This window comes from Pezoporus flaviventris, unplaced genomic scaffold, assembly GCF_033815535.1.
Source record: "Pezoporus flaviventris isolate CSIRO_AGI_PZ_B2104156 unplaced genomic scaffold, CSIRO_AGI_Pfla_v1 ptg000049l, whole genome shotgun sequence".
NCBI lineage: Eukaryota > Metazoa > Chordata > Aves > Psittaciformes > Psittacidae > Pezoporus > Pezoporus flaviventris.
Genome location: NW_026892597.1, coordinates 178,377 through 206,166, shown reverse-complemented (window position 1 = coordinate 206,166; position 27,790 = coordinate 178,377). Strand labels below are relative to the sequence as shown.

General features: G+C 54.3%; 1 protein-coding gene across 1 annotated transcript in view; it reads left to right on the top strand.

Moving 5' to 3' along the window:
* LOC133277041 (SH3 and multiple ankyrin repeat domains protein 3-like) overlaps positions 1–27,790 on the top strand; it is a 302,090-nt gene that overhangs the window by 259,245 nt on the left and 15,055 nt on the right. The window contains 4 exon segments of the mRNA XM_061468551.1: positions 1,610–1,633; positions 4,535–4,662; positions 5,390–5,495; positions 16,365–18,690. Coding sequence (XP_061324535.1) covers positions 1,610–1,633; positions 4,535–4,662; positions 5,390–5,495; positions 16,365–18,690 — 2,584 coding nt within the window.

The following is a 27,790-nucleotide window of genomic DNA, read 5'->3' as shown; positions in this document are numbered from 1 at the left end:
TGAGCCCACTGCCTTGATCTTCACCCCAGCCCGCTCTCACTTCTCCAGAGCTTTATCCCTAAACCTGAAGGCACTGTGTTTGCTGGTAGCCATTAGGAGAGGCTTCAGAATAGCCTATTTCTTCCACTTTTTGCTCTTTCTTTTGCACAGACATGGCGCAGACCCCAGGGTTCATGTTTTCTCTCTCGCTTGCTGGCCCTGAGAGCAGTTCCTACCAGCATGAGGGTGGCTACTGGCACACACAGGCAGCACGTTACACATTTCCTGGCAGCACGTGCCCATCTGTGGTGAACATAGGGCCCCAGTCGAAGCCTGGCATGTGTCATGCGGGTGCCTTCACTGGGGGACAGGCCCCCAGCCAGTGGGACATGGCCACGACAGCCCTGTATGTGTGTTTTGGGAAGCAGAGCTGCTGGGCTCGAGGGGGGGCGAGCTGGTGGAAAGAGAAGTCACGAAAAGCGGAGAACCAGCCCTGCCAGCGAGTCTGTTAAAGATGAGTCCTCCAGGTCTGCCTCAGGATTCTGCATCTATTCGCTGCCTCTCGTATCTGGAGAGGGACCAGGAGCAGCAGCTGCCCATGTCTGCTGGTGGGGGAGAACTGTAGCTAGTGACTGGTCTTAGTCCATGGACTTTCCAGGGAACTGCAGTGGCTAGTCCCTGCCTCATGTCCTGTGGATCAGGAGTGAGCTGTAGCCAGGCCCAGCAGACATCCCAGGGAAAATGGGGATGGTTCTTCCTCCCGCTCTTTGTTTTCTGGTGTTGATCCTCCAGCTTTTACTGCCAAGGGGGAGGTTTTGTGCAGGTTCCCATCCCCACGCCTTGGCACTGTGCAGGATTAGAGCCCGCTGTCCTCTTCTGAGGGGACAGTGGTGTTGAGGAAAGGGACATTTCTACCTGCAGCTTCTTACAGGGAGCTTTGCCCCTGTGAGGGTCCCTGCCCCTTTTCGCTTGGATCCTGTCCCTGTCCTGCAGCTTGCAGAACATCCCTTGTGACTGTAGCTGTACCATAATGTTTTCTTGCTGCATGTTGTGCCAGTGCCCTTGGAAAAGCAGATTCCCAGGAAGCTGCTAACAAAGCACTCCTGTCCTGCAGTCCTGCCATTTGCTGGGTGCTGAGGAAACTGGCTCTGGGAGATGCACAGGTTGCAGTCTCCTGCCTTGGAGAGCAGGGAGTGATGGAAAGCTTTAAAAAGACTTACTCCATGGCTTGGGCATTAAATGCTGTCCAGACCTCCTCCTGGTCGTACTTCCTTCTGACATGGCACCTCCCCTCAGCTTTCTCAGTCTGAGGAAAAGGAGGAGGGCTTGTCCCTGTGGTGGGGCTGGTGGAAAGCTGGTGCCAGTCCCTGCCCATGGGGCCCGTATGAGCACTCAGGTTCCCTCCAAGGAGTACAAGGAGGATGCTCGAGGTGCTGCTCCTCTGCCTTCATCCCCAGAGCCCCAGTGAGGCCGGGATGTGCTCCTCTGCCAGGGCCAGATCCTGCAGCATGCTGGGAGGCAGTAGAGCTTGCAGGATTAGGCACGGCAGGCAGGCAGCAAGGCTGGAGCTGGGAATGAAAGCAGGAACTGTGCATGCCATTCATGTTGTCTTCTGTTTCTTGATTCCAAGCCTCCATGCGGAGAAGAAAAGGGGGTGAGTGAAACCAAACCGCACTTCCTGGGGGTCCTCCCTTCCCCTTCAGCCACCCACGCAGTGCCCAGGCAGCGCCCAGACAGCACCCAGGCCACAGCCCACACAGTGCACCCAAGGCACCGGCACCAGTCACATCCCCTGGTTGTCCTGATTGTGTTGGGATCCTTCAGGGCACAGGCAGAAATGGCCATTTGCCAGCCAGGGCTGACTTCTCCTGGTAGTGTGCTTGCTCTTTCTTTGCTCCGTGGTGGAAATACGTTGCACAGGGATGTCCCCTTGTGTGGGGAACGAAGCACGGCCTCCTTCAGCCCCAGGTCAGGCCTCTAGCTCAGTCGGATGAAATGGCAGCCACGGTATTTGCTGGGTCCAGCAGTGCAAGTACTGCTTCTCCTCCTGCTGCCATGCAGCCTGTCAGCATAGAATCATGGAACCATGGAATGGTTTGTGTTGGGAGAGACCTTAAGGCTCATCCAGCTCCAACCCCTGCCACAGGCAGGGACACCTTCCACTAGAGCAGCTTGATCCTAGCCCCTGTGTCCAACCTGGCCTTGAACACTGCCAGGGATGGGGCAGCCACAGCTTCTCTGGGCACCCTGTGCCAGCGCCTCAGCACCCTCACAGGGAAGAGCTTCTGCCTAAGAGCTCATCTCAGTCTCCCCTCGGGCAGGTTAAAGCCATTCCCCTTGGCCTGTCCCTACATCCCTTATCCCAAGCCCCTCTCCAGGTTTCCTGCAGCCCCTTCAGGCACTGGAGCTGCTCTCAGGTCTCCCCTTCAGGAGCCTTCTCTCTCCAGGCTGGACCAGCCCAGCTCTCTCAGCCTGGCTCCAGAGCAGAGCTGCTCCAGCCCTTGCAGCAGCTCTGTGGCCTCCTCCGAGGGAGTTGGATCTCTGAAGGGACCTGCTCAGACCTCTGTACCGAGCAAATGTGTCAGTACCCAAAGGTGAGGCAAAGCAGAGGTCCCATGAGTCAGAATGATCAGCTGGAGTTCACCATGGGTGTCCTGATTTTGAAGATGGCCATCTCCAAGTGCTTGGTGGAGAGCTCTTGCCACTTTGGACATGAACCACCCATTTCTGGGAGTTCTCTCTTGAAGGTGTCTCCAGCACTTCCTCATCTCCCACCCCAGCAGCCCAGACAGACAGTGTCCGCTCCTGGATTTTCTGTCACCTCCTGCAAGGGCACAGCAGGTACAAAGTGCAGTGAGTGCTGATTTGTCTCCCTGTGCTCTAATGGCATTGAGAGATGGGAAGTAGAACTGGCCCCAGCTGTTTCTTGGAGCAGTGCAGATCCTTAGCCTCAGGGCCTTGGTGGATACCTGCCCCCAAGTGTGCTGGCCTCAGAGAGGACTAGTCCTCTTGGCAAAGACAGCTCGGCATCAGCGTTCGTGCAGGGCTCACCCCTCTAGGCTGGGCTTCCGAAGCACTTGGGGCTCAGTTTTAGTTTGCTAAGTGACGCATGAGTCCCATCAGGCCCTGGCAGGGTGTTGTAGGAGGAACACAGGCTGATGGTCACAGCACCCCAGGGCACCCATATCCTGAGGACCAGCAAAGCCATCACCACAGTGGTGATGTTTCATAGTCCCAAGTCCAACAGCCAGAAGTTATATGTCTTAACCTGAACGCAGGCAGAGCAGAGAACATTTCTCATGTTCTCCCATCTCCACGGTCTAGTGAAAGGTTTCCCTGCCCGCAGCATGGGGCTGGAACTGGAAGAGCTTTAAGGCCCCTTCAACCCAAACCATTCCATGATTCTGTGGTTCCCTGGGCAGTTTACTGGCACAGAGCACTGGTTATGCCATGGAGGTGGAGGGGTCCAGTTGTGACGAGTGCCATGGCAGCTACATCGGCTCCAGTGCAGCACCATGAGGCCACGCTCCAGGGCCTGCTGACTCATTTATGACATGGAGCCCACAGACTGAACTGGGCCTATCCTGGAAGCTCCCGAAGCTGGGGCAGCCACAGCACCAGCCCCACAGCCTGCATTAGCTGCATCAGACCTTGCCTGGCTCCATCAGAGGGAGCGGAGGGGGTCAGTGGTGACAGGGGCCAGCATCCGCTTGTTGCCCTTCCACAAGTCCTAAGTTTGGGGGTACTTTACAGTCCCAGGCAGAAGACCCTGTCACAGCCAGGGCTGGTGCTGTGTGAGAGTGCTGCAGGCTGGCGAGCAGTGAGGCATAGATGTGGTGCACAGCTGGAGGACCGGCCCCACCGCCTGAGCACCCTTGGACATGGGGGTGCACAGGGGCCAGGTTACTCGTGCCAGGGCCATTCGGGTGCATGAGTTCATTTGGAGAGGAAACATCCCAGTTTGTCCCAGGCAGACACTGGAGTCACACTGGTTGTGCTGGAGTCTGACTGAGTCCTGTGGAGTCCCACGGACTCCTGTGTTGCTTGTGGTCCCTGCGGCACTGGGTTCCCCTTGCCCACACCTCCCTCACCCAACATGGGGAACTCATTCTGAATATCAACAGCAGATCTGGGCAAAAAATCTGCTCTTTTAATGTAAGGATGGAGACTTGCTCAAAGCGTGATCCCCTTGGGCACAGACCCCACAGCTCAGGCCGGCTGGGCAGCGTGCAGCTGGGGTGGGAATGCTGTGCGACATGGCATGGCATGGCACGGCACAGTGCCACTGCACCAGGTCCCAAAACTGAGCCTGGATGTGCATCGTGGCGGGTGGGTGGCTCTAAAACACCTCCATAATCTTCATCAGCCTTCATTAGGCTGGGGAGGGGAGAACCGGCTGCATCCTCACCCCAGTGTTCAACAGGCCTTGGAGCCACTCTCCCTGCAGGAGATGACTCCCAGCTTGGCCACGCTGCAGGGGCAGGGCTGTGGCTGGGGAGCTGCCTCGGTGCGCTGGCCCTTGCTAACCCCTTGTCTTGTGCGTTTGGGTTTCCAGAGAAGCTGGATGAGATTCTGGCAGCCGCCGAGCCAGCACTGAGGGCAGACATCGTCGAAGCAGATTCCAGGGCAGCCACTGTGAAGCAGCGACCAACAAGCCGGCGCATCACGCCAGCAGAAATCAGTGTGAGAGAGGAGGGCTTGTGGTGGGAGAATGGGGGCACATGGTGCACCAGCACCATGAACCTGGGACGGGGACCTTGGGGAAAGCAGGAGGAGAGAGGCTGTGGGGTGGCTGGGACATTTGGGCATTTGGTCACCAGCACAGGATTGCCATGAGGAGGACGTAAGAGCTGCTCTGAAAGGAGTGTGGAAAGCTGAGCAGGAGAGCTTTGGCTGGGATTTTCTGGATGTAAAACTGGAGATGAGGAGGAATCAAGAGGGGAAGCATGGAGGGAGTAGGAGTGGGGCTGCCAGCTCCAGCCTGTCTGGATTGGGAAAGTGCTGCAAGTGGTGGGAGGCAGCTTCTGGAGCGGGAGGTAAAATGGGACAGGCAGCTTCTGAGCAGAGTGGCCTGAGTAGAGCCTTCCCACGGGAGGAAACTGCTGCTGGAGTCAGCAGCACTGTGCAGCTACACAAAGGGCCTGAGAGCAGGCAGGGGAGTAGGCAGGGGGAGAGAGGGAAGATTAGCCCTTCAAAGGGCACTAGCAGAGTTTGGGAGGTGCTGGATGGGGCAGCTCTTCTGGTCAGCTGAAGGCAGAGGTGGGGAAGGCTCCATCCATGTCCCTGGGAAGCCTCCCCATGCCGGGGCTGTGTCAGAGCTTCACCCACTGCCTGAGGGATGGGGTGGTCTGAGGTGAAGTGCCCTTTCAGCTGCCATCGAGACTGGGAATGTCCCTTTTCTCTCTTGCAGTCACTCTTTGAACGCCAGGGCATGGCTGCACACTCCGGGGTCCTTGCGGGAGCTGAGAAGCCCCACGTGTCACTGCGCAAAGGAATTCCACGGACAAAATCTGTAGGTAAGGCAGGCTGGGGGGGAAATCCCTTCCTCGAGAGAATAGAACATCCTTGTAGAGCGTTTGTGCCTGTGCAGGAATCAGCAGGAATGGCTCAACCCTCTCCACTGGCTTGTAGCTAAAGAGCTTTGAAAAGGGGATGTTTCATGTGATCTCTGCTTGGAAGGTCACCTGTGCCTCGAGAAGGCTGTTCTGATTCTGACTCTGATCGTGCTCTGAGCAGGAGTGGGCGGGGGGGGGAGCCCCCAGGGTCCCTCTCAGTCCTTTCATGGCACTGCTGGGGTAGGGGAACCTGTCCAACCTCTGTGTTGGCACATGAGGGTTGCAGGGTGTCTGTCAGTCCATGGAGCAGTCGGGGGGTGTGAGGTGGTGAGCGTGTGGTGGTTGAGCATCAGACCATGAGTGTCACAGACTGACACAGGAGCAGGGAACAACGGAAAAGGAATAAGGAAAAACAGGGCAGGCAGGGTCTGGAGCAGACTACATGAAGTCCATGGGCTATGCTGGGATCTTTAGACAGTGTCCCAAAAGGTTTATGGTGCAACTAAACCTGAAAGTGCTGGAGGAGGGAGATGGGAGGACAAGGCAGTGAGCTAGGGCTAATGGCACAATGGCTGTGGGAGGTTCTCATTTTCTGTCTGGATTTTGTGTGTTTTATCTGGGTGTTGGTAGGGTCTAAAGGTGCAGGAGTGTGTGTGGTCACTCGCATGGAGGCTGAGGGGCAGGAGGGAAAGGGCAGAGAGAACAGTGCTGTGCTGTGTGTCAAGTGATCCCCTAAGGCATCACTGGATGGTAATAGTGATGCCAAAACAGATTGTGAGTTTAAGACACAAAATAAGTGAACAGAAAATAAATTCTGCTTCGACCTACAGATGAGAGCAGGATGATCCCAGCAAGAGTGTAAAAACTAGTTGGAAACTGCAAGGATTTGTATTCAAAATGTGCTTTTTCAAGTACAGAGCGGTGCATATGTGCCTCATGCTCCTGTTCGTATGAGGGCGGCTGGTACCTGTAGTCCCACATGAGATTGCTCTGAGAGTAATAGATAGCTAGAGGGAATCATATGTGTGTATGATTCATCTGGAAAACAAATAGGAAGAGATAATCTTTAAAACATTAAAGATTGGGTGTTCAAGGGCTGCCCTGGTGTGGACTGACAACACCATGCTGGTAAAGCTGCTGGTAATTTCTGCTCTGAAATCCAGAGTCAGAAGCTCCTGTAATGCCCAAGAGCTGAACTGAAACGTGGTCAGAGAGGTGATGAGATGCAGAGGGGTGTCCCTACAGGCCATTGTCCAAAGCCCCTCTCCAAGTTTCCTGTAGCCCCTTTAGGCACTGGAGCTGCTCCAAGGTCTCCTCTTCAGGAGCCTTCTCTTCTCCAGGCTGAACCAGCGCAGCTCTCTCAGCCTGGCTCCAGAGCAGAGCTGTTCCAGCCCTCTCCTATGAATCACACTCCCCTAAAATCACACATAGCTCTTCACTGTGCTCAATCCAAGAGTGGCATGAGACCGTCTGCACCCAAAGGGAGCAATTCCTGTTGAGGGGCCAGCAACTTCTTATTCCAGTTTTCCTGCCCCAGTGCACACCAGAAGCAGTGCCTCTTATAGATCAGCTCATTCCTGTGGAATTCCAGATAAGCTAAAATCGAAAATAGCCAAACAGTAGAAATGGGGTGGCAATTGGCTTGTTTTAGACGTCCTCCCTGAGCTGTCATTTCACACCCACAGTGACAGGCTCATACGCTGCACAGTCAGTTGACTTCATGATAAAAATCACTACTAAAAGTAAGAAACTAGCAGAAAAATAAGCAGGGGTTGCTTGGTGGTTTGGGGTTTTGGTGAAGACAGACTCTGAAGTATTTGCATATCACACAACTGGTTTAGATTCCCAGGGCCTTGTGATAAAAGATCAAAAGATTCCATGTTTGCATCTAAAAATTTCTTGAGCAAAGATGGGTGGCTCTCAACAGACTGCAGAAAAAGCAGGATGGGAGAATTGCTTTGACAAAATGTGCAGGAATGCACTGCAGTGGGGAGGCTGAGAGAAAAGGACATCTTTGTCAGACTTCCAAGATAACCGCCACGTCATCTGCTCCAGCATCGGAAGATGCAAACACTGGGAGTCTGCAGAGCTGCCCTGATGCTGCTGAGGCTCCCCTGCACATCTCCAGGTGCTGCAGAGGATGGTTCTGCTCACATAGAAGTAGTTGTGTCCCCACAGCAGAGACCCACGACGGGCTCCAGGCACTGCCTCTAGGTGGCAGATGCACCTCGGCAAGTGCTGCCTGTTCAACCAGTCCCTGAGGATGCCGAGCTCCTGCTCTGCCAGCTCAGGGCAGTGAGTGCAGCAAGGGGGCTGGCTGCTCACCCTGATCCTGGTCCAGGACTGTCTTTCCCCAATCCTGGGTGAATCCCAATGCTTTCCCCTCTTCTAAACAAGTTCTCAGGATCATTCTAGCTGCAGTTTAGGCTTTGTGCCACAGCAGCCAGCATAAGACTGTTATTTCCCTGCTCTCTGACGGGCAGTGGGCTTTCCTCCTCCTGCCAGTTCTGTTGTTGCCTGGGGCTGATGCCAGCCCCATGCACCAGAGGATGGTGATGCTTACCCAGTTTAGGATCACAGACTGGTTTGGGTTGGAAGAGACCTTAAAGCTCATCCAGTTCCAGCCTCTGCCACGGACAGGGACCCCTTCCACTAGAGCAGCTTGCTGCAAGCCCCTGTGTCCAACCTGCCCTTGAACACTGCCAGGGATGGGGCAGCCACAGCTTCTCTGGGCACCCTGTGCCAGCGCCTCAGCACCCTCACAGGGAAGAGCTTCTGCCTAAGAGCTCAGCTCAGTCTCCCCTCGGGCAGGTTAAAGCCATTCCCACTTGTCCTGTCCCTACATCCCTTGTCCCAAGCCCCTCTCCAGCTTTCCTGGAGCCCCTTTAGGCACTGGAGCTGCTCTAAGGTCTCCCCTTCAGGAGCCTTCTCTTCTCCAGGCTGAAGAAGACCAGCTCTCTCAGCCTGTGTCCCCCAGCCTGTGTTTGTCCTTGGAATAACCCTGAGCCATGTGCAGGACCTTGCAGTTGTCCTTGTTGAACTCCACGAGGTTCACACAGTCCCACCTCTCCAGCCTGTCCAGGTCCCTCTGAATCCCATCCTTTCCCTCCAGTGTGTCAACTGCACCACACAGCTCGGTGTCATCAGCAAACGTGCCGAGGGTTCTCGATCCCACTGTCCATGTCACTGACAAAGCTGTTAAACAATGCTGGTTCCAACACAGATGCTTGAGGAATGCCACTTGTGACTGCTTGCCTCTTGGATATCGAGCCATTGACCACAACTCAAGTGCAACCATCCACCCAGATCCTCATTTATTGAGTCAACCATCAATCAAATCCATGTCTCTACAACTTAGAGGCAAGGGTGTCATGCAGGATAGTGTCAGATGCCTTGCACAAGTCCAGCTTGATGGCAACAGTTGCTCTTCACTTACCCTCCATCATAGAAGGTCACCAGATTTGTCAGGCACAATTTGCCTTTTCTGCTTCTGAGCATGAGTGGAGCCACGGCATTGGAACCTTTCTGCTGTAGCTCGGGTGGCTTTGGGAGCTGCTCTGTCATCCCTGCACAGAGGAAACAAGGCTGGAAACAGTGAGGAGTGCTCTGGAGAGAGCCACCTCATCAGCTAGCCCAAATACATGCACAGTTCCATTCTCACAGGGATTGAGGCTGTTATAGCAACAGGCCCAGAAGCATTATGGAGAGGTTTTATGTTCTCCTTGGAGATGAACAATGCACCAAGCGTGCTGTGAGCTGCAGAGGGGTTGCCATGAGGCATTGCCAGGCTGCTTCAGGCATGCGCCCCAGAGCATGACTCTCATTGCAGACCACTTTCCTCTTTGTGCTGGGAGGCTGGGCTGTTTGCTGGTCCTGCTGGTCACTGGAGGCTCTGTTTTGGCTCAGGCTCTTTATTCCTGCATGCACTGAGCTCTAGTTTGATCCGGTGATGTTGGGTTGCTCTTCGCATATACTCTTGCACTGTGAAGATACAGTTTATGCTGTTTGAGGGGAACTGAGGGAAAAAATCTCAAGGGCAGTTAGCAAAGGAACAGGTCTGTTAATTGGGGCGGGGCCAGAGAAGGGCAGCGGAGCTGGTGCGGGGCCTGGAGCACAAGTGTGATGGGGAACAGCTGAGGGACCTGGGGGGTTCAGAAGGCTCAGGGGGGACCTGATGGCTCCCTACAAGTACCTGACAGGAGGATGGAGCCAGGAGGGGCTGGGCTCTGCTCCCAAGGAACAAGGGATGGGACAAGAGGAAACGGCCTCAAGCTGCCCCAGGGCAGGTTTAGATGGAGCTGAGGAACAATTCCTGCCCCAGAGGGTGCTCAGGCATTGGAACAGGCTGCCCAGGGCAGGGCTGCAGTCACCGTCCCTGCAAGTGTTCACACCCCGTGGAGACAGGGCCCTTAAGTGACATGGAGGATGATCAGGGGCTGGAGCACCTCCCATCGGAAGACAGGCTGAGAACACTGGGGCTGTTCAGCCTGGAGAAGAGAAGCTGCTTGAAGACCTCAGAGCAGCTTCCCGTGTCTGAATGGGGCTACAAGGATGCTGGAGAGGAACTATACAGGGACTGTAGCGATAGGACAAGGGGTAATGGGTTCAAACTGAAAAGGGAAGTTCAGGTTAGATGTAAGGCAGAAGTTCTTCCCTGTGAGGGTGGTGAGGCGCTGGCACAGGGTGCCCATTGCAGCTGTGACTGCCCCATCCCAAACCATTCTATGATTCTATGGTTTAGTGGTGGCCTTGACAGTGCTGGAGAACAGTTGGACTTGATGATCTTGAAGGTCTTTTTCAACCTGGTTGTTTCTGATTCCATGATTTGTCATGGAAGTTTAATCTTCCAGTTATGCACATAAAGAGGGACCAGGCACAGAGGGAGGTCCTGGGCAGCACATGAAGGGTCATGCTGTTTGTGACAGACAGATTCTGTCTTTTCTCAGAGATCATTCCCACCTCCACCACCCCTCTTGAGAACATGGAATAGCACACAAGGTTTCAGTCATCTGGCAGATCACTGGTGTGTGGTGGAGGGACGTCTGGAGGAGGTGGAGGGCTCAGACCTCGTGCGTGTTCCTAGTCATAGGAATAGCGAAGGGCAGGTTGGTAATTGCTGGGTTGAGATGCGATGAAATGAAAGGACAATCTAATTCGTGTGCTACCAGTTGGAAGGAGCTGCCTTTCCCCAGTGTTGTGCTGCGTATTAAGAGAGTCTGGCTGAGGCTCGGCATTGGAGACTTGGCCTGTTGGCTGATGGCCTGTTCTGTGGGTGGTGAAGTGCTGCTCTGCTATGTCTTGGGTACGTCCAAGTTGTGTAGAAGGGCTTCAAATGCTGCAGGAGTTAGTCAGGCTCCTTCTGCAGATCACCCATCCCTGGGCCAGGTCTGCCCATTGCCCAACACGACATTTAGCAACAGGCAAGTGAGAAAAGTGAAAAGTGAACATATTTACAACAGGTAACCAACAGTTAATGCTTCAGTGGGTAGGAGAGAGCTGTGCTTCCAGTCACCAGCATTTCAGGTAGATTCAAACAGATTCTCTCTCCATTTCAAGTTAAAATCTGGAATAGTTTCAGCAGTCCATCATGATTTAGGAGGACCCTTGTCCTCGACGCTGCTTCCAAGGGGATCTCTGTAGGCTGTAGGCCTTGCTCTGCAAGGACTGAATACAACTCATAAATCCACTCCTTAAACCAGAAGTCAGGTTTCAAGCTGGCTCCTGAGGTGTTACTGGTTGCCTTTGTTCAACTTCAGACTCCCCGAGCAGAACTGCATCCTGTAAATAGAACTCAGCAGTGATTAGTCTCATGCTTAGCTATGAACAAATGCTTCTCTGTGTCAAGGGAGAGGTTTCATTTTGCCCTTGTGATCACATTTAAACATCAGGGAAGGCTTCCTTTCTGTGGAGACTGTATTCTACAAAATTCACTGTCACAGTAGGAGCGAGCAGTGAAAGATTTGGGTAAGACAACATAATAACACAGCAACAGGATTCAAAGAAAGCCTTGTGAAGGGTCTTTACAGGCTAGGTGGGCATGAAATTAGGTTTGAGGCAGAAGCTCTTCCTGTGAGGGTGCTGAGGCGCTGGCACAGGGTGCCCAGAGAAGCTGTGGCTGCCCCATCCCTGACAGTGTTCAAGGCCAGGTTGGACGCAGGGGCTTGGAGCAAACTGCTCTAGTGGAAGGGGTCCCTGCCCGTGGCAGGGGTTGGAGCTGGAGGAGCTTGAAGATCCTTTCAACACAAACCATTCCATGATTCTGGTGTTCTATGACTTGAACTGGTGGATGGAGTTTCAGAAGACAGAAGAGGAGGTGATACTGCACACGGGGCTGGTGGAATACAGAGCTCAGTGCTCAGGTTATTGGGAGTGCAAGAAAGCTGCCTGGGCTCCCAGAGCACTGCCACGGGGGTGAAGGAAGAACATCTGCCAAGGGTTAAGCACCAGTGTGACTGAGGCAGCTCTGGATCAGTAGGCTCTGGGAGCCTCTGCATCCTTGGGCTCTGTACGCTTCCTCATGGGATTACTACTGGCCGCTGCAGGCAGCACATGGGACTGGATGTGCCTTTGATCTGCTGTACTGGAGGGGAGGTGGGGAGTGCAGTATGGAGGCAGTCTCAGCTGATGAGCAAGCTGCATGGAGGGAAGGAGAGACACATGAGTAAAGGGGTGTAGTTGTTTATGCAGGGCTCAGATGCAAGCATGCAGATAGGGTGAGCAGAGGAGCTGTGTCAGTGGTGAGCTGCAGGTAGTGGAGAAAGACTGCCAAGAATTTGCTTTCCTCCCCCTCTCCTCAGGAGAGATCTCTGATGGGGAGGAGCAATGGGAGACATTCGTTGTCATGGGAAACGGACACTATTCCTGCTGCTCCAAAGAGTGGGGTTGTAGAGACAGTCAGCTTGGGGACCAGAACTGTAGTGAAGCCTCTGTTCTTCTGTCATAGGATCAAAATTCAGGTTGGAAGGAGAAGGTCTCTAGTCCAACCTCCATCTCAAAGCAGGGTCAGCTGTGCCATCAGTTGATGTTGCTCAGGGGTTTATCCATTCTGGTCTTGAAAACCTGTGAGGATGGAGCCTACCCGCCCTCTCTGGGCAGCCTGTTCCACTGCAGGAATCATCATCACATTTCTCCTCTGACTAGTCAGAACCCTTGTCTCAGTTTTGCCCGTTGCCTCCTCTCCCCCAGCCATGGCCTCTTGTCCTCCACTCTGAAAAGCCTGGCTTTATCTTCTTTGTAGCCTCCCATAGGTACCAGAAGGCTGGTATTAAGTTCCCTCCAAAGCCATTCCTTCTGCAGGCTGGACAAGCCCAGCTCCCTCAGCCTCTCCAGACAGAGCAAGCTGTGACTGTCTTGGTAGCTCTCCACTGAACTCCCTTGAGTTTGTGGATGTGTTTCTTGTGTTGGGGGCCCGAAAACTGGATGCAGCATTGTAGTGTGGTGTGTCCTGGGTTCAGCAGTAGCAGTCATGTTTTTTCCTTTGTGTTAACTGGTGCAGTGCTGTGTTTTGACTTCTAGTTTGAGAACAGTGTTGGTGAAGCCGATGTTGTCGGTTGTTGCTAAGTGATGTTTACCCTGACCAAGGACTCTGTGAGGCTCATGCTCTGCCAGGGAGGAGGGGAAGCTGTGAGGAAGCAGAGACAGGGCGCCTGACCCGGGCTAGCCGGGGAGGTATTCCATACCACAGCACGTCATGCCCGGGGTGGGGGGTAACTGGGAGTTACCCGGAAGGACAGGAGCTTCCGGGTGGAACTCGTTTTCTTGGCCGGTGGTATCGTATTCTCTTCCCTTGTTATTTTCCCTTATCATTGTTTTAGCTGATAGTAGCGGTGGTGATTTGTTGCTGGACTGTTCTTGTCTCAACCCGTAGGAGTTGCACTCTCTCGATCCTCCTCCCCGTTCCTCCGGGAGAGGGGAAGGGGAGAGCCCCGGTGCAGGGGGGGGGGGGAGACGGACACGGACCTTGATTGTTGTCAGCTCGGCACCACTCACTGGGAGTGAGTGAACAAGTTACCTGACTGGGTTTAAACCACGACATGGTGTCATGGGAGGGCAGGTAGGGGTAACCTCTTTGCTCTGTTGCCTTTGCTCCTGTTCATGCAGCCCTGGGCACTGTTGGCTCTGCTGCTGAGGCGCTGGGTTACCAGCCTACCAGCCCCGCAGGTTCTCACCCGCAGAGCTGCTGCCCAGGCACCAGTCCACAGCCTCCTGCACAGGGAACTTCCTCCTCAGCTGCGGGACTCTGTGTCTGTCCTTGTGGGAATTCATGGAGATCCTGCTGGCCCGTTCCTGTCGGGGTCCTTTTGTGATCTCCAGCTGGTCACTGATAGTGCTTCAGATCCTGTTTTCCATAGTGCTCCCCTCCTCATTTAAGAAAAAAATGGAGTAGTGCTCCCCTCCTCATTTAGGAAAAAAATGGAGGAGAAACACAGCACAGAAAAATAACAAGTGGGGAATAGCGCAACTAAAGCAGAGCTTGCAGAAGCAGGTACCTAAAATAAAACAAAAACTAATACCCACATCTTCAATACATTCAGATTCTCTGCCCCCTTCCCCTTCCTTCACTGGCAGTTCTTCGCCTTTGGTGCTTTATAAGAACTTTACACAGAAGGTAGAACAGGGGCTCCCAATCCATCAACTCTTCAGTCAACAGCTGAGAACTTGGAGCAGCAGCATCTGCTGGTAGTTGGTGTCTTCTCTGGTCTGGGAGGTGTTGGCCAGGCCACTCTTTGCAGATCACAAGAAGGTGCAGCAGCTTTCTGGTTTTCGTTTCCTGTAGTCAGCACAGTGGTGCCAATCCACAGGACGGTCAGCACATCCCTGCAACAAGCTCCAGTGGCACTAGACCATGTTCTGGAACAGGCTGCGCATGGTAACAGAGCTTAGTACTGCATAAATCTCCTTGGTTTAACTCCTGCCCATTTCCGTGTGAGAAGCAGAAATAAGCACGAAGGGATGTGGGTGTTTTTTTGGATCTTCATGCTGTTGAGAACATGATGATGTCTGATCTGAATCAGCCGCTGCTCCACCTAGTGCAGAAACCTGTCGTAAGCGTTGCTCTTAAGCAGATGCCCAGGGAAGAGTGAAAACACAGCAAGGATATGATGTTTCTCCAGAATACTCACTCAGGCAGCTACTGACTTCAGTTCACAGGTTTCTGTGCACATAATAGCCCACAAAAAGTGCATCCTCCAACACTTTGTCCAGTGTCTCTATGAACTCGTTTCATGTCTCCACTCTGTTGCCTTGGCATTAAAAATCCCCAAATGGTGCTCAGCAAAAACAGCCCATTTTTGCTCTTTGAGCACAGCAATGGTCTGAGCAATGTGGTGAGATGTAAAAGTTGCTGGTCACTGGCCAAAATATTCCTTTTATCCCCTGCAAACTCTACATCTGCAGGCATTGGGTGAAATTGCTCACTTAAGACAGAGCACAGTTGCCAAAGCACTTTGAGTGCTAGGGAATGTTACAGGAAAAGCACTAGAGCCAAAAAAGCAGGTGGTCACGGTGCTGCTGTGATGAAACATGGCCCTCTGCCAGCTCCAGCATTCTCTGAAGAGCAAAATCCTTGAAAACAGCTGAGCTGAGACTGAAAAGAAGGAGCTGTAGCAAGTGGGTGATGAGCACAGCAGGGTCTGGTGTGGAGGGCAGGGTCTGGAGCAAGCTGGGCTGATCCGCTAGTGTCCAGGCAAGTACCTGCCCCGTACTTACTGTGGTAATGGATTTTTTCTCCTATTCCTTTCCTTAGCAAGATTCTCATACTCTTTGCCCAATTATTACAAGTACCTTCTAAAGGAGTATGTCCTTGTAAAGAGTATGTCCGTGTAAGGACAAGATAATTACAAGTATCTGCAGAAGAGAAGGCTCCTTAAGGGGAGACCTTAGAGCAGCTCCAGTGCCTAAAGGGGCTGCAGGAAACCTGGAGAGGGGCTTGGGACAAGGGCCTGTAGGGACAGGCCAAGGGGAATGGATTGAACCTGCCCGAGGGGAGACTGAGATGAGCTCTTAGGCAGAAGTTCTTCCCTGTGAGGGTGCTGAGGCGCTGGCACAGGGTGCCCAGAGAAGCTGTGGCTGCCCCATCCCTGGCAGTGTTCAAGGGCAGGTTGGACACAGGGGCTTGGAGCAAGCTGCTCCAGTGGAAGGGGTCCCTGCCCGTGGCAGGGGTTGGAACTGGAGGAGCTTTAAGTTCTCTTCAACCCAAACCAGTCTGGGATTCTATGATACCTGAAAAAGCTCTCATGGTGCACCCAGGTAGTAAGTTATTAGTAAGAATGACAGAATCTGGCTTCCTTGAGTACTTCCAGTTCTTGAAATACATAACTTAAGTTTCTGGTAGACCCTGCTTCAGAATTCAGTCTCGCACATAGAACCGTATGTAACTCGCTGTGGGGAAGGGGGACGTGTGACACGAGAACGGATGCTGGGATGTGGCACCGTTGGCTGCAAGTTGCACAACCTGCTTGCACTCGGCTGTCTCACGCGTTGACAGTTGGGTGTTGGGAGGTTTGATGGAGCAAGTGTTCAATTCTGTCTGTTGGGTTGGTCTGAGAGCGTGCAGCCTGCCTGGAGAATGTTGGGCACAACTATCTGGATCTAAACCAGTACAAGGCGTTGTAAGAGTGTGGCTGCCCTCTGTGCCAAGTGAATATGAGCAAAGGGCCAGAATGCAACCGCATGCACCAGGAGAATGAACGATGAAGTGAAAAGTCACCTCAGCATGAAGGGGTTTATAAGGGGGGGAGAGAAAGGGATATCACATCCCATTTATGGTGACTGACACAACCTGGTCTGTCTGAAGACATCCTGTCTGACTTCACTCTTCTTGTTTTCCAGGTGAAGATGAGAAACTTGCTGCTTCCTTGCTAGATGGGAAGTTTCCCCGGAGCACATCGATGCAAGACACTGTTAGGGAAGGACATGGGATTCCACCACCACCTCAAACAGCCCCACCTCCACCTCCTTCTCCATATTACTTTGACACAGGCCCCCCTCCATCCTTCTCACCACCTCCACCCCCAGGAAGAGCTTATGATACCATAAGATCAAGCTTTAAGCCAAGCCTGGAGGCCAAACTCCATGGACTCCCTCAAGTCCTTAGCGCAGCTGAGATGTATGATCAGGCAAGGACTTCCATTCCTTACCCTGAAAGGCAAAAGAGGGCCCGATCCATGATAATCCTACAGGATTCCTCTCATCTTCCCGTGGAGCCAACAGAGATCCCCCGCCCCGGCCCATCTGCGACTCCTCCGGAGAAGCTGAAGAGGAAAGGAAGAGTGATTGACAACCCTTATGCCAACATGGGTCAGTTCAACGTCAGCCTTTTCGCTCCCACCAAGCCACAGAGGAAGAAGAGCCCTCTGGTTAAGCAGTTACAAGTGGAGGATGCACAGGAGAGAGCAGCACTGGCCATCACTGGAGGCTTTTCAAGGGAGCCCTCTCCCACCCGCAGGAGCCATCGCCTGAGTGGTGTTGAATATCAGCACCATGCTGGCATTGCTCAAGTTGAAGCCACAGGCATCCCCTTCGCCACTGCCATCGCTGGAGTCATGAAGGACAGAGACCGTCGTCTGGATGAGAGGCGGAAATCCACTGTCTTCCTCTCGGTTGGGGCTATCGAGGGCAGCCCCCCCACCAGCGACATGCCATCCTTGCAGCAGTCCAGGTCTATTGATGAGCGGTTGTTAGGAAGCCGAGATGTTCTACTGCCTTCCCCTGTCTCAGCTTTAAAGCCATTGATCAGCAGCTCATCCTCTACGTTCATCCACCCCCTCACAGGAAAGCCCTTGGATCCAAACTCGCCTCTGGCACTTGCGCTGGCCGCAAGGGAACGGGCCCTCTCAACTCAAGTCCCATCCCGGTCGCCCACCCCAATCCACAGCCCAGACTCAGACCGAGCAGCACCCCTCTTTGTGGACATCCAAACCAAAGAACCAGAGCGCGGGGAGTTGGAGAGCTTGGTGTCCCCTGCGTACTCTCCTGGAGGCAAAGGGGTGATCGGAACAGACTCTGGGACTTTGGCCCCTGCAAAGAGCCCGTGGGGGACTCCATCCACGCTGAGGAAAGAAACGGAGGCCCGAGCAGAAACCCCAGGGAAGGACGAGAAGAAACAAGAAGACAAGAAGTCCATGATTATTAGCATAGTGGATACATCACAGCAGAAGACCGCTGGCCTCATCATGGTTCATGCCACAAGTAACGGCCAAGATGAGATAGGACTTGAGATAAAAGAGGAGACACCAGCTGTCCCTGAAGCATGCACAGAGCCAACAGAGTCCCCCAAAGCAGAGACGCAGCCCAGCCCCATGGGAAAGCCTCCAGTGAGTCCAGCCTCTGACAAGACGTTGGGACAAGGGAGTTCGGAGGAAGAAGTGGAGCCCTACACGGTCACCCTCCCACCAGCTCAGCTATCTTCAAGCGACGAAGAGACCAGGGAGGAGCTGGCCAAGATAGGGCTGGTACCTCCACCAGATGAGTTTGCGAATGGGGTACTGGTCACCACCCCTGGCACACCAGTCAGCCACCTGGCTACGCCCAGCACGCCATCCATACCAGCGGCAGCAGTAGCACCTTCTACCACTGGCGGAACACCCTCAGGGAAGCCCTCTGATGCCCCCGTAGCCCCAGAGTCTGCTGCAGACTCGGGAGTGGAAGAGGTGGACACCAGAAGTTCAAGTGACCATCATCTGGAGACCACAAGCACCATCTCTACGGTCTCCAGCATGTCAACATTGTCCTCAGAGAGCGGGGAGCCTACTGACACATACACTTCCTTTGCGGATGGACAAACTTTTATACTCGAGAAGCCACCAGTGCCTCCAAAGCCAAAACTCAAGTCCCAGCTCAGCAAGGGGCCAGTTACTTTCAGGGACCCACTTTTGAAGCAGTCTTCGGACAGCGAGCTCATCTCCCAGCAACATGCGGCCACTCTGGCATCAGCCAGCATTGGCCGGCCACGCTACCTCTTTCAGAGAAGGTCCAAGCTATGGGGGGACCCCATGGAGAGCAGGCCAATCCATGGGGCTGATGATGACAAGCCAACTGTGATCAGTGAGCTAAGTTCCCGACTACAGCAACTGAACAAGGATACACGATCACTGGGGGAGGAACCAGCCGGGTCCACGTTAGATCCCGGGAAGAAGTCACCGGTGGTCGCGGCACGGTAAGGCACTGGTCACTGGCCGGGAGTGGGTGGGTGTAGGGTTTAGGCTCCTAGGGACAGGGAGGCGTGTATGCGGAGCTTGACTGTGCCGAGTAACCCAGGGTGGTCTTGAAGGGCATTTCAGAGATGTGAGGGGAGAGGCAATGCTGGGACATGCCTCTCAGAAGTTGGTGTCACTTGTTCATGGCTCCTCTCTATGCACCGCACATGTAGCGAGCTCACGCTGTTGCTTTTCCCCTTTGAATTCCCTTCCTGTTGTGTCATGTCCCTTGTCTTGATGCTGCTGTTTAGCTGCTGTATTTACTTGTGGGTTTCACTTCCACATGTTTGCTCCTGACCAGCTGATAACGATGTGTGGTTCTGCAGTGCTTTTTCATTCCAGAGGGTCTCCAAATGTTGTCAGGCTGTGCCTTAGAGCTCTGGTCAGTCTCTGCTCAGTGGGATCATCATGAGGGTGGTCTGTGACAGCCCTCAGGCTGCACTCCACAGCACCCACCCTCCTTTGCCCTGTATCCTGGCACGAGCCGGCTCTGGTGACCACAGTGAGGTGTTCTGGTGGGGGTTACCTGCAGGGGTGCAGCCCATGTCCTGCTGGGCTCAGCAGTGGGTCACACATGACTCTAGGCTGGTGGCCACTGGGACAGCTGCTGGCTCAGAGGTGTCTGCACAGCACCAAAGTGTGGTAGATCCTCTCACTCCCTGTTGTTCTCCTGCACAGAGCCCAGACAGCCCAGGAGATCTGGAGGGTCACAGCAAAAGGACCACAGGACATGCAGGAGACTCTTTCTCTTACAAAGCCCTGCCTGGGTTCCCTCATCCCACAGAACTGAGGTTGCCTCTCAGAACTGTGGCCATCACACTCCTCGAGCAGCTCGAACCTCCCCATGCCCCTCACGCTGCCCTGTTGTCCCCAGTGGAGGTCACCCACTGCCTTGATCCCTGCTTTGCCCCATGCTCTCACCCTGACTCGCCCGCCAAACTAAACCATAAAGACTCTGTATTAGAGCCTGAGATTTGAGAGCAAACCTCACAGGGCTTTGCAACTCAGTCACATCAGGCAGTGAGTGACCCAGAATCTCCAGCCTTGCCACAGCGATGTGGCTGCGGTAAGCAGGTCCCACTGGTGTCACAGTGAGTTGGGGCAGGGAGCCCTGAGCTCAAGGGAGCCCTTCCTTTGGGAGCCCATCCCCATGATAGGTTACAAGTCCACGTGGTGCTAGCTCAGCTGGTGACATTTCATGCTGTAGCATGGAGGACAGAGTGTCCATAATGACATCCCCAGGGGAGCATCCCTGTAGCTCCAGCCTTTAGCAGCTCACGTCTCCATGCCAGTGTTGGCAGTGACAGCCCAGCCTCACCAGTGATCCACCTCTCAGCAGGTACCAAACCTGTGGTTATCACCAGTGTGGAACAAAACCCATGGATCTTGCTCTCCTACACAGTTTTATCTCTCAGGACTCAGCCCCATGATGCAGGTTAAGGCCATTCCCTGGGGCTAGTGTCTCACATGAGGTCCCTCCCTGCACTGCTCAGTGGGGAACCACATGGGTGCATGTAGTTTAACAGCATTTGGGGACCCTTTTGAGATCCAGCATGCCAGCCCTTGTCCTAAAAAGTGCTGACTGTGCACATCTGCTGTCACCCAGAGAAGTTGGACATTGCCAGCTTTTCATGGCAATTGGTGACAGCATCTCAAAGAGCTTCCCCACGCCAGGCAACAGCCCTTTACAATGCCTGTTCTGGGCCTGGCTGGTGGAGGAGCTGCTGCCTTCGGCCCCTTTGGTGTCCCAGAGCCCACGTGGTTTCAGGCCACGGCCCCGCAGCCTTCCTCGCTCCTGCCCTGGCCTCCACATTACCCTGTGCCCCCTGCAGAGATGTGCAGGTATACTCCATTCCTAGGAGACACCCTCCTCCGTCCTCTGCCTCTCTCTAACCCCCTCCTGTCCTTCGTTGCTACTCCCTTCAATTCCTGCACTTCCCACAGGCCGTGTCCTTCCCTTGCCCTATCTCCCTGGAGCAGACTCTGCCCAGGTTCCTGCTCCATGACATGCTGTTGCTGCATTTGCTCTCACGAGAGACCCCGTGCCCTGCCGCAGCCTCCTCCTCACCTGCTGCCACCCAGTGGCACTTCCCGCTGTCCCACAGAGTCAAACACTCCTGTTCCCTTGTCTGAAAGTCATTTCATCTCTGAAATCTTTATGCTCCCAGTTGATGTCAAAGACTTGAAATATTTCCCAGGAAGTCAGCTCTAAATAGAGTATCCAGTGATGTCAGCCACCCGCCTTCATTGTGAAAATGCTTCTTTTATGGAATTGCTGTAATCCAGAAAATAATGTAAGGAGTGGTTAGATAAGCTTCAGTGACCCATTTCAGGACACACTGTTCTGTCCCTGGGCCTGTCCAGAGAACACCAGGGTTACCTCAGCCTCCCACAACAGCCCCATAGGCAGCCTCCTACACAGACCCCACACTGCTGCGGAGCAGGGAGGGATGTGCCCATGGGCATCCATTGCTCAGGGGCTGGAGGCACTGACCCCCACATGATGCTGCGGTGTTTTCTGTCATTCTTACATTTAGCTCAGCTCCAGAAGGGATCAGGAGCCAGACTGAAGCTCTTCCCTGGAGCCAGAGGTGTCCTGAAGTGCCGCCCGGACAGTGAGGTGCCCTTGCAGGTAGCCCTGCAGCGGCCACAGGAGCAGGCGCAGGGTTTGTTGCTGGTTTTTCTTCCTCACCACATTAACTTCTGAATTCACAGTAGTTTTATCCAATAGCAGATGACTTCTCCATGCATGTGGGGCTGTAGAGCAGGCCCTGGCATGTTTCTCTTGCAGGGGCCTGTGAGGGTCCTGGCTGGGGACCCCTGGAGCAGGAGACACAAACCGCTTCCTCTGTAACTGTGACTGTCTCTATCTCCTTCCAAGACAGTCTTCCACAGGAGGACGTTTGACAAGAGTGACTGAGAAAGAGGCCAGGAGATACTGAGAAAGAGACCTTAAGGGCAGAGCTAAGGCAATTATTAGAGACAAGATTTATTCCCCCTCTGGGTGCTGTGTGACCAGCCGGGGCTAAACATGGCAAGGGAAGCTCTGATAGGCCCATGTGCACTCAGAGGAGGGCTCTACTCCCCAAGCAGCATGTGCCTGCTTGCTGAGATGCAGCTTCCTGCACGGGTAACAGCAGAGCGGATGGACAGCCTCCATTCTTCCTGTGCTTTGGGAATAAGCAATGAACTGGGGACACAGGAACTTTGCTCCCTGACTTAGTGTGTCTCTGAAGGCTGATGTGAAGCCAGCAGCAGCTCTCCATGTTTAACATGAACAGGATCCTTGAAGATCCGGTGCCCTGGCTAAGCTGGGCACCGGGCATCTTGGTGTGTCCCTGATCTGAAGCTCCTGGCCAGTCCCGGACACAGCTCCTGCAGCAGCAGATGCCCAGAGCAATGGCTGCACTGAGCAAGGACCCCGCAGCTCAGACCTGCTGCCAGCGCTGCAGTGGCCTCGTTGTGTCACATCTATCACCACAATAAAGCTGACGCTGTGGAACAGAGGTGTGCGTGTCTGACCAGTGACCCCCAGTCACAGCCAGCCCGGTGCCAGCCCAAGAGCTGTGATGGCACCAGAGCCCAATCCTGGGGTGACTCACGCGTTCCATGTGTGTTGAGGTGGTTCTTGTTGAGTGTCCCCTTGTCCTGTGACCGGCCATGGCCATCCATGCACATCAGGCTTGAGTCATTCCTCACTGTGCGTAGTCACACTCAGACCCCAGCTCCCACCTCACTGATGGGGCAGGGGCCATGCACTGGGCAGCCCTCGGAGGTGAGCACGAGCTTGTGTTGAGCTGAACATGGTGAGCTCACCTTGACTCAAGCCAGAAGCATCTGAAGTGTCAACACAGATCCGGTTTGGGGCTCCAGCTAATGTAGCCAAGAGCCTGGGTTAGAGAGAGCTTTGCAGAGGGTGTTTGTTTGTTTCTTTGCTTGTTTATCTTTGAGCAACAGCCGAACATGCCAAATGTATCCTGTGAAGCAGAATTCTAGATACAGAACTGAGTTTTCGAGGTGCTGTTTTGGAAACCCACCACTGCTTTGTATTTCTACAGATCTGAAAGAGAGAGAGAAGAAAAATAAGCCCCTTAGGCTTTTAGCTCCTAGGGTAAAGCTTCCTCTTTCTATATAAACTCATCAATTAATTCTGTTTCAGTTAAATGGTGTAACATTTCTGGTGCAAGCTTTCAGCCACTGCACTTACAACCCCCTGTTTCCTTGTAGGCTTTTGATCACTTCACGGTGTCTTAAACCCCTGCACAAAGCAGAGCTGAGATTTATTTCCACACTCAAGGGGATTGTCCACGGAGAGCTGATGAGATTGGCATCTTGGTACCTTCCCTAGAGGGAGTTTGGGGCTTATGGGAAGTTATTTGCACTACACTGAGGTGTGAAGAGGAGGTGGCCTCCCAGCTGAGTCCTAGGCAACAGTCCCAGTCTTGGGAAGCGCTTGGCAGGCGACAGCCCCGTCCTTTGGTGACATGAAGCAGGACATCCCTGCAGCCCTGTCTGAACTGTTGCTGCTGACACCACAACGGCTCTGGGTCCCACTGTCCTGTGAGTCCCGAGCTCCTCCAGCACCCCTGCTTTCCCCATGCATCACTGCAGCCACCAAGGAGGGAGGCAAACACACAGTGCCGTGACGGAGCCTTGGCAGGTCTCCAGCCCGCACTCCTGGGGCATCCGGACCTGAAGATGCTTTAATGCATCTCTGTAGGGGACTAAAAATGCTTCCTTCACTCCAAGGATCCCTTTCCATCCCGCGGGAGGAGGCTTCTGCTCATGGAAGTGCACTGCAGTGGGACCACCAGCATTGCAGTGAGGCCACTGGCACTGCAGTAGGGCCACCAGATACTGCAGCGGGGCTACTAGGTACTGCAGCAGGGGGTTCTGGGTGGCCTGGGGGGGGCCCACACATTCTGCTGGTGCAGTGTGCCATGCAGTGCCGTGCTGGGGGATGCTCTTGTCTCACAGTTGCCATGGCACTCACCACAGGAAGTCACGCTGAGGATGAGGCATTCCTGAGCCCAGTCCAGGAGTTTCCCATGAGGATGGGGAAGGAAAGCACAGGCTGGGTTGAGATATGCTGGTGGATGTCAGGTATTTGGAAAGTAGAGAGTTCCAGAGGATGGCTGTAAAAATCTCATGGTTGAGAGAGCAGCTCCCAGAGGGAAAGGCTTCCTCTGTCTGAGATGACACCGATCTGACACCAGCTCCAAGCTCCCAGCCAGGGGTGTCCAGGGAGAACCAGCTTTTGATGTTGATGTGCATTGCCTACAAGGAGACAGGGGCATTGTGGGCAAGGCTCAGCATGTGTCCATGTCACGGCAAGCACAGCTGGCTTCACCTCATCCAGTCACTAACATCTACTAATCACAGCTCACCCACTCATCCCTCTCAGTGAGTAGAAGAGCAAACCGTGACTCTGCCTCATGCTTGTCCAGCAAGACTTAGGAAGAGCAGTAAGGGGCTGGCCAGACCTGTGAGAACAGCTCTGGGTCCCACCAAGACTGGGCCATCACGAAAATGGCACGAAAGAGGGAAGAGTTAATGCCTGAAGGGTCGCTGGGTCTCACTCTGGGAAGGCCCCGCCATGCAGTTCTATGTTGCCCAAGTACAAAAGAGCTGTGGGGCTGTTCCTTTCAGGGCTGTAGCAGACTAGAAGTCCCATAAAAAGGGCTTTTCCTCTTGTATGGAGAAGTAGAAAGGGACCCATTCAAATTTAATCTCTTTTGTCAGTAAGGAAGAGTCAAAGCACTGTGTGGAAGGAGCCTGCATGCTGCCGTGGAGCCATTCTGTGGGCAGTCTGCCACTATTGGGCACACTTTCCAGTGAGAGCTTGGGAAGAGATTGGCTTGGAGAGTCCCAGGAGCAATACAGGGAGAATGGAAGTCTCCCATGGATAGTAGACCTAAATTAATTCCTTTTCTTATAAAGAAGAACAGGACAAAACAGGTTTGCTGCAGCAAGAGATGTAACATTTGGTTAAGGCATAAGCAGCTCTTAGGTCCATAATGACCTGACCCTGCTGGAACCTTTCTGTTGTAAACATTTACTGACACCCGGGCTTGTTCCCAATTGTCCCTGCTCCACAAGGGAGCGCAGGCAGGATGGCTGCAAAACTGACAAAGGAAAACCGTAGCTGGAGGTTGAGACCCTCTTGTGTGGGGAAGCATGAGAGGGGGAGCATTCAAAGCATGTTGAGAAGACCTCTTGCTCTTCTACATCACTCCCGCAGCACAGCAGGGTGATCACCATGACAGCCAGGACACTGTCCTTGGAGGTGCCCTTCCCCAGGGGATAACCGTGCGTCCCTCGGCCCGGGGGCTGCCCAGTGCCCCCAGCATGAGCTGCACAGCCTCGGCTGGATCCTGCAGCTGCATCAGCGCAGCCTTCTTTGGCCTTGCCATTAGTGACCCACAGCAGCTCCCAGTAGTGCCTTCCACCTGCATGGGCATGTTTGGCCAAGCAAACCCTGCCTGAGGCAGCAATACTGCCCTGCATGGTCCCTGGGTATTTCATAGAGCCACAGACTGGTCAGGTTGAAGGGACCTTAAAGCCCATCCAGTCCCAACCCCCTGCCACAGGCAGGGACCCCTTCCACTGGAGCAGCTTGCTCCAAGCCCCTGTGTCCAACGTGGCCTTGAACACTGCCAGGGATGGGGCAGCCACAGCTTCTCTGGGCACCCTGTGCCAGCGCCTCAGCACCCTCACAGGGAAGAGCTTCTTTATAAGGGCCTGTAGGGACAGGACAAGGGGAATGGTTTTAAACTCACAGAGGGAAGACTGAGATGAGATCTCAGGATGAAGTTCTTCCCCGTGAGAGTGGTGAGCAGACATTGAATTTCCCCTGCCAGCCCTGGCACAGATCTCAGCAAGGGGCTCAAGCAGAGCTCTGCATCAGAGGGACTGTGGTTATCCCCTCTGGGAAAAAAGAACTCTCCTGCAAGGCACTAATCCTGTCCCATTGCCCTTTAGCTGTAGCTGTTACTCAGTATCACAAAAGCAGAACGCTCAATACTACTGCTGGGTGAAGTCAGAGAAGATGTTGAACTGGCTTTGCCGCTCTTGTTCTTGCTGTGGGGCAGTTTTTCTCATGCTTATGTTGTTTCCTTCCCCTCCCTCTCCTGCCCTTCCCCAGCCTCTGTCCTGTCCCTTCCCTTCCTCCTCCTCCCAGCTGTTCCAAAGAGCACTGTCAAATCCTTCAGGCTTTGGCTGCCGAATTCATGCAGTGATGAATGTCCCATTGGCTGTAGTAAACACATGGATGCAACCTTCACCAGTGTGGAACATCCGCGACCTTCAGTGGCCCCGAAGCCCCGTGTTGGCCATTCCCTGGGTCCCCTCACTGCCCCCGGGCCCCCCCGATGGTGAAACCATTCTGCGCGGTGCTCCTGTCCCCATCTTGGGTGGGGCAGTGCTGTGCAGCGTTGGCCGGGCTCCGATGCTGCTGGCCTCGGGCCGTGCGATGAATTCCGTTCAGTCTTCTCTGTCTTGTTGCTGCCCGGACCGAAGCTAACATTCTCTCTCATTGCCTCTCTTCCTGCTCTCCATCTGCATGTCCGTGCTGCTCTGTCTAGAACCGCCTCTGGCCTCCGGAGGGTGGGCGAGTTGTGTAAGTGAGCATGTTCCCATCCCATAGCAAACACGTTGGCTCCCCGTGCCTGGGCTGACCCCGCTCCCTGCTCTCCCGCCCAGCCGGGAACAGGCAGCGGCGCTTGCCTGGCATGTGAGTGTCCCCTCCTGCCCTGTGTGCCCCAGTAGCATGTCCGTGTCCCTGTGCTGTGGTGTTGTGTGCTGCTGCTTGTAGGTGACCACTGAGGAAATTCCCTTGGGCTTCCATGGGATTGGTACCCGTGACCCAATGCGCCCCTGCTGCGGCTGCACTGCAGGGGACATCAGCAAGGGCTGGGCAGGGGCAGGGCCCCCTTGCCACAGCTCAGCCCCATGGGGAGGGATGCCAGGAGGCACCATCCCCTCTCCGAGCCCCAGCAACTCCCCCCAGTACACAAGGCTCCCCCTTCCTGCACATTCACCACTCCCCAGTCATGGTGTGTCCCTCAGTCACCTCTCTGGAGCAAACACCCCATGGGACAGAGAAGGCAGTTCTAATGCTGCTGCCCCCTGAGGTCACACAGCTGTCCCTGGCTGGGTCCTGGTGACCGCTGGGAGTGGGGCTGGAAGGGACCAGCACCGCACTGCTGCCTGCCACCAGTACACCATGGCCATGGGAGCTCCAGCCTGGTGACCCACAGCAGGTGGATATCCCCAAGGAAGTCACTGTTGGCACAAGCTTAAACAATACCTGGTTATCCGAGACAGCTGTAGGGACATCAGGATACAGAAAACTGCCCCCTCACATATCCCCCTTCTCCCAAAGTGGTTAATGAAGGACTTCTTGCTGGCAGAGCTTGGCCATGACCCCAGCAGGTCTCCGTGTCCTTGCTGGCAGAGTTCCTTGGCTGTGTCCCCAGCAGGTCTCAGTAGCTACCAGTGCTGCTGGAGTACCTTCACAAGCCCATGGCTGATGACCATGTGCACTCACCAGGAGCAAGATACTGTTCCTGTTGGCATGAGGTCATTTGGGCTGGGTGTCAGGACCCCTCTCCCTCCCCGGAGGTGAATTTCCCCAGTGTGCATGGCCAGCGTGTGCTCTTGGTTGTGCTGCTTCCGTGTCTGTCTGTCTGTCCTAGTTTTTTTTACCCGTAGTGTGTGTGAAAGTAGCCCCCTACATCTGTGTGAACGAAACCCTAGAGCCCACGCAGTTCTGGGCAGTCTCACCTTTGATTTTACTTGTCATTTTCTGCCAAGTGCTGTATTTCCAAGTCTGCCTCCCAGTGCCAAGCGGGACAGGGCCAGCCTCGAGGGCAGAGCGGCCGCTGTCCTTCCCAACATGGATGCCTTCCCCAGGGATCAGCTCTGCTCCAGGCCCAGGCTGTAGCACACACTGGGTTAAGCAGAAGTGTGGGATACTCAGAAGCCATCTGGCCCACCTTGGACCTTCTGGTGAAGCAAAAACTGGTAGTCTGTAGGTCTGGCCAGAGCTGGGTGGAGAGA